This window comes from Carcharodon carcharias, chromosome 14 (genome assembly GCF_017639515.1).
Source record: "Carcharodon carcharias isolate sCarCar2 chromosome 14, sCarCar2.pri, whole genome shotgun sequence".
NCBI classification, from domain to species: Eukaryota; Metazoa; Chordata; class Chondrichthyes; order Lamniformes; family Lamnidae; genus Carcharodon; species Carcharodon carcharias.
In genome coordinates this window covers 142,557,601-142,564,587 of record NC_054480.1, presented here as the reverse complement: position 1 = coordinate 142,564,587, position 6,987 = coordinate 142,557,601, and the positions used below count along the sequence as shown (strand labels likewise).

The following is a 6,987-nucleotide window of genomic DNA, read 5'->3' as shown; positions in this document are numbered from 1 at the left end:
TAGATCCTCTCCCCCCTCCTCCTCTGGATGTTTTATTTTAAATTTGTCTTCTGTTTATTGTGTTGGGAGTTCACGGTTGGGGAAGGCGCAGTTGAAGGTTTTTCTAGTGGTTCACGCCCTTTTTTTTGTGTGTGTGTGTGTGTCGTTGGGGGAGGGCGGATTTTTGTATCCCGAGGGCTTCATTCATACAGTCAGCAGAAGGTTTGCAGCAGCGCTGATCAAGGTGATGATGCTCTCTTGAGTCAATGGGGACTTGCTCTTAAGGCAAGACTTGGCCTTTTTATAAGGTAATGAGTTTGCATTGCACCACTCTGGGTTTTTGTGGGAGGGGAGATTGTAGTTTTGTGGAGGGTGATGTTGCAACACATGTGGGGGTTGAGCATTTCATCTACCCCCTCCTCCTCCTCCTCCTCCTCCTTCGGTTTGTTGACCGTGGAGAGTCTCATTTTCAATGCTTATTACGCAGAAAGAATGAAGGCAAAATGGCTCATTCGCTGCGGAGCTCATCAATCTGAAGATTTATTCCTGCAAACTCGATTCTGGTGAAAAAAAAATCACTCAAATGTTTGCTAGACACTTCTTAAAATTTATTTTTTTAAAGCAAGCGCGTCGGCCACATATTGTTTATGTTTAAAGAGGGCGCAGACTTCTGTGTTTATTGCCCCACCCAGTTCTTTTTCCACTGTTGCATCATTTATGGAATTGACAATCTAATTGTCGCCAGGTTTCTCACCCCCACCCCCACCCTTTTAACCTTTCGGTGACAGTGTGTTTCATGCCCCTATTTAAGCTGCCAGCTTTGTTGTTTTTTTTCCGAATGTGGCTGATACAAAATACACATCGTAACTCTTGCCAAACTTGCACTCGTTCGGAGTTTTGTATCCTGTAAATGCCACCTTGGTGTGATGCATTCTCCTGATCTTTTGGTGCGAAATTGTGCAGTGATGCACAGCTCAACGTGATGCAGCTTGTAAGTTTGTATGGCTTCCTTTCATCCCAGTATTCCTTCAGTCCCAGGCTTTCTAAAGCCTATTTAAAACATCTGATGTTATCAGATGCTAGTGGTACTGGAATGGTAGCATTTTTCACGAGTATTTTTGTCTAAACTATTCACAAATACATGCAATGTGTTGGCAGGCTGTTCAACTTGGGAGTCATTCCACTTGAGTCTGATTTTGTCTGATGTTGATGCACACTTTCTAGCAAGGGGGTCACTGGATGCTGAGCAGGATCTGGAACCTTGGATCATACTTTTCCCCTCCCTTAAGCTAGGGAGGGTAGTTACAGCTCTAGGAATTGAACCTGTGACATTTTTTTCTGTATCACTTAATATTACATAGGACAGGTACGTTTTCCCTATTCGACTGAGAGGGAAGCCCCCTCAGCATGTGGGTTTCCGCTCTTTCTGCCCTCCTTATCCTTCTCCACTTGGCAGCTGCAGTGGTTAGAGCTATATGAAAAATGTTTTAAAAAGAAAAGAAATGGTATAAGTGCATTAGCATGTTCGTGGTACTTGTGGATATTGCAGCAATATTCCTAAATTTTCAACCGTGTTTCATTAGCTGACCCCTGTCCAGCAGTGGTGATTGTAAGAAGGAATAAAATCCTGCTTAGGTGTACGAGTGGCTTCTTTGGCCACCCACAATGTTCTACCCTCTTGTCCTGAAAGTGGTGGTGCACACTCGGATACAATTCAGAGTAGTATCCACCTTTTGATGCACAGCACAAATTCCTGTCAGTTGAGCAAGGGCTAGATAGTGTTGGTGGGATACTTGCTGCAGAGGATTTAAGGAATTTGATTTTGTTCTCATCCAGGGTCCATACAGTTGTTATTTATTGACCACCATTAAAAAAAGCAATCCAGGTAAAAGAACCTTTAACCTTTAGTTACGGTACAGTTCTGACAAATTAGCATTTGTAGCTCGTTATTACATAATACATGTACCAGCCATAACTTTTACACTTGTGGAATTCATGAGAAAATGTTCCTGACACTTCAGTGACCCAATGTTCCTGTGAAGGGCCTTGGGATGTTTTGTTATGCTAAAGGCTCTCTCTAAATGCAAGGTGCTAAAGGACAGCGCAGAGTTGCTAAATCTTAGCATTTATTATTCCAAGTGATTGTTAGATTCAGTGAAAATAACATATCGAATGTCCTTTTGGGATTTGGAATGGTTCTTTTGAAGGATGTTAGGCCTTAAATTCAGTAGTGTGTTTTCATGCAGGTGAGTGATTTCTTAATTTGTCAAGTTTAAAATTGCAAAGTAACTATCCTGGTTCCAAGTAAAATATTTGTTCCGATACAAAATTAACAGTACACAAACCAGAAGCTAGTAATTTTAGTAGCATATTACCAATTGCAAAATTGTTTACTTATGCTAAACTTTATAGCTATCCAGTTGCTGCATCTATATTTTTTTCCAGCAGCTAACGCCCTTGGCTCAAATTTCCCTGAATTAAGGTTAAATGAAATTAAACCTGCTAGATTTTGTTAGTTGTTTTCCCTTATATGCCTTCCTCCCTTGTCCAACTGTACTTAGTGGAAGGACTGCAATTTTTGCGCACCCTCTTGATTTTTAAAAAAATATATGGCCCTGTTTCATATACATTTTGTGCACGGTAATATTAATTGGTAATGTGACAACATTGTGTTGTGCATGCATAGTGAGTAACTTGTCAGAAGCACTCTGCATGCTTTTCATCTTTGCAGCTAATTCATTGAGATAGTGTGAATCCAGAGAGTGGTGCTCTTGGCCGCATCAAATGTAGGCTGCTTGGTTTGTTGGAATTATGTTAAGTGACCTCACTCTCTGATTTTTAAAAAAAATAATTTTGCAAAGACTAATCAACAATTTTTATTGACGCCATAATCAAGTTGGAGCATGCTGCCTTAACTTCATTTTCCTACTGTATAGTGGCTGATCTGCCAGGATTATTAAGTAGGTTCTTCAAATTCTGATGATCTACACTGTTTTCTGATTTAGTTGCTGGAAGGCATTTTGTGCCCATCGGAACAAATATTTTACTTGGAACCAGGATAGTTACTTTGCAATTTTAAACTTGACAAATTAAGAAATCACTCACCTGCATGAAAACACACTACTGAATTTAAGGCCTAACATCCTTCAAAAGAACCATTCCAAATCCCAAAAGGACATTCGATATGTTATTTTCACTGAATCTAACAATCACTTGGAATAATAAATGCTAAGATCCATAAGGGTGAAGGATTCTATTTGGGAATTCGGTTTAACTTTTGAAAAAAATATATAGCAGGGATTAAACAAGAAATGTGAATCAAAATCATTTTTATCTTGTCTGATTTCTGTGTTTTTTATTGGGCTGGGTTTGGCAGTTTGCTGCAAAACAACAGCACTCGCCGCTGACCCTGAAGAAAGCTGCCTACAGCGATCTAATGATCACTGTGATGTGGACTTTCCTGACGTCAGTTTGATTGTGGCACCAAGTCAAGGGGTTCTCTAGATTCCCAGCAACAACGATGTCACCATGCAGGCTAAGCAACCAGTCATATTGAAGTATTCTCATGGACAGCAAGGAAAAGCAACTGAGTCCCTTTACTTTTAATTTTACAGAAAATGCCATAAATGATTGGAACAAGATTGAGACACAAGCTAAAATATCATAAACTTTTCTTAAAAAGAAGTATTTTAAAATGTGGAATTTTGTATAATGGAGAAATTTGATAGTCAAAAAATATGAAGTTACTTTTTCAGGGTCAGTGAAGCTGTTTAGCAATAATTATGAACTTATTGGTTAAAAAGGAAACAGTCATACCTCATTCAGACTGTAACTTTTTCCAGGGTTTTACAGCGTTACTCAGCGTGAGAGTGGAAACTCTTGTCAGTTCATTGATTTCTACCTGTTTGCAGTATAGGAGAACTTCAACAGTGCACATGCTGGAGAAGCATAGAATCACTGACAGCAGCTTCTGGATTTCCTGGTTTAACTGCATGGGTGTGGAATCCAGAAGTTGCTTTCAGTTTGAAAGGTAATGACAGCGAACCCTGATATTTTTGGTGTGATTACTACTGCAAAATCCAGGCCAATATATTTGTGAAGGGTTACTGGTGAAGATGTACAGGAATAGTTTGGAGCTGTCCCTGATATTTACTAGCTACTAAGTTCCAATTTGTATGTGTTTTTAAAAATCATCCACTGACGTAGCATAAGTACATTTCTCAAGCTAATTTTTTTAAGGGCATTGTTGTACTGATGACATGAAATAATACAAATGTGTACATGGCATTGTTTGGTGGATCTTTCTTAAGAAATTCAGTTTTTACCACTTCTGATAATTCAAGCCTAGCTTTTATACCCAAAGGACATGCACACAGTACAGCTACAGATTTACTCCTGTTAATTGTGCACCCAGCAAGGCTGCTGAGCTTGTTCATCACCGTCAGTAGCTTTGGCATTGCCTTTTAACAAAATCTTAAAAGAAAAGCAGCGAACCTAAGGAAATGTGTTACGCATTTTTCCAGACTACAGGATTGAGTTTGAGAACCCTCGTAACAAAAGACAGGAGCCTAGATTACAAAGACCGCAGCTAGCCTTTGATCAACAATGGCAAAAACCCCAGTAAAATAAGTGCATATAGGGTTATTTCACCTTTCCTAAGACCATTTTGGCATCCAGGGATAGAGCTGTGACTGTCTATTGGCGCACGAACATGGAGCTGAACCTAAAAATACCGTCTAGTTATTTGCTAGGACAGTTTATCCTTTTAAAAGCATTCCTGTCACTTGTGGATAAGGTTAAATAGGATGCACACACTGCATTCAGCCAGTGATGTTGCAATTTTATTAGAGAGATGGTGCTATATGCTTTATCGTGTTGAGTTTATTTTTTCTCCATTGAACTACAGCAACTGAGTATTACATTACAGCAGCATTTTGGGGCATCCAGAAGTGTGAAACCAATCATTTTAATTCAGTGATGATAAATACATGCAAATAGGAACATAGGACTTGGGAGGAGGCCATTCAGCCCTTCAAGAAATAGAAGAAGGGAACAAATGGACAAGTTCCAGGGAAACTTGCCACTCTCTGGGCTTGTATTATCTGTGTGAGTTGTCTATTTAGTTACTGAAATTTGATAAGATGGTTGCAGAGATTTGAATTTAGCCTAAAAACAGAAAAATTATAAAATATATATTTTATAAGTCCTTCAGACTCCATGGTTTCAGTATTATCAGTTATGTAGTCACCCAATACTGTCTACTTCTATTCATTCAAAGTTGTTTACTTTGGATTACTGGGTAATTCAAATTCGTAGTGTGCTATTTTAATGCAATTACTTAATTGGAATTATTAGAGGTGAGCATTTCCTGTTACTATTATTGACCTTCCCATATTTTTATACAAGGTAATCTTTGGGAGGACATTAAACCAAATTGATTATTTGGTACTCTGAAAATGTTGGATAGTCTATAAGCAACAATTAGGTGAATCAATTATATTCCATAATAAATTTCTGAAGCATGCAATGCCTAGAATAGCTATACCGTAGATATTAATTACATCACTAAATGTCACAGTTACCACAGAACATTTACAAAGGATGGTGGGGTAGATCTGTTTTACTCTGCTATTTAAAAAAAAATAATTATACAGTATGCTATCTGTAACTGACATTGGAAACTATAAAGAAGCATGTTAATATGCAGTGCATTATGGCTTATCTAAATGGAGGAAGCCATGAATATTTGGGTCTTTGGGATCTGTGTAATTGCAGGTTTTGTGCATGAATTAGATGGCTGTGAACGACGTTCATTGGGAACCCATGCAATATTCTGTAACAAGAGATCTAATAGAGAGGATAGTATCTATGAGAGAGTGTGTGTGTGTGTGTGTGTGTGTGTGTGTGTGTGTAACTGTTAGATCCTGTGTAAGACATGTTTTGATTTCTCCTGCTTTTGAATTTGGCAAAAGGAGAAAACACTAAATTTTGATTCGAAGCATAATATACTTGCATTGTATGAAACCATCATTATGAATTAATTCCTGTCAAATTCAATGCACAGGACAGTCTGTTATCCATTTTATAAGGCCTGAATTACAATTGGGTCTGGTGCATATTAATTTTATGTTTGAAGTTCCAGAAAAGTGATTGTTGACATATTTGTGTTTTTCTCCAGATTCCTTTATTCTGACGAAGTCCAGATTGGACCAGAAACTGTTATGACTACACTGTACACTGCTAAAAAGTATGCAGTACCTGCCCTTGAAGCACACTGTGTGGAGTTCTTGAAGAAGAACCTCCGAGCAGACAATGCGTTTATGCTTCTTACACAGGTACGTTGGAACATTCATGTCGTGCATGATATCTGTCTGCAGAAGAAACTGAGAAAGATGGTAAGTGTTGATCCTATTACTCAAAGTATATAAGCCTTCAGTTTTGTTTTTTCCCATGTGATATTGGCTACCATGCCAAAAAAAGAGTATTACAAAAAGTTGAAATTTAATGCATAAGTATTGGTGTAATCTGCCTTCTTTAGAATGAAACATATGCATTATAAGTACAGCAGGACTGGTTTTGATCTACCCAATTGCACTGTTGTGTTATGGAAATTTTTCTTAGCCTAATTCTGGTTCAGGCAAGGCTGTTTAATTAAAGGAATTGCTGGAATGCAGTTTGATTCAGTTGACCCACTAGTTTAATAAAAACCTAGTTCGTTGTTCAATTTCATAGAATGATGACCAAGCAGCTCAAAGCTGACCTGCATAAACATTGTGACTGTCTGATTGGGAATGTTCGGTTAGAATTTACTGATTAACTCTAAAATTTGGAGTGAGCAGTGGATGTACAGTAAAACATGATTTTTTTTCCCTGTCCAATTTCAGTGACTTGCAGTAGGATTCACAGAAGTATTAGGAGTAGCAATCCTATGCACTATTTCCACTTCCACTCCTTTCCACTCAAAAACTCAAGGTCATTAAGATGTATTGCCATCTGTAATTGAGATTA

General features: G+C 38.2%; 1 protein-coding gene across 4 annotated transcripts in view; it reads left to right on the top strand.

The window, feature by feature from the left end:
• LOC121286800 (BTB/POZ domain-containing protein 2) overlaps positions 1-6,987 on the top strand; it is a 36,217-nt gene that overhangs the window by 609 nt on the left and 28,621 nt on the right. For 2 of the 4 annotated variants that reach the window (XM_041203846.1, XM_041203848.1), the window contains exon 2: positions 6,158-6,314. In XM_041203846.1, the coding sequence (XP_041059780.1) occupies positions 6,158-6,314 (157 nt within the window). Of the gene's footprint in view, positions 1-6,157; positions 6,375-6,987 lie in introns of all 4 variants that reach the window. The other 2 variants (XM_041203845.1, XM_041203847.1) reach the window with 1 other exon arrangement.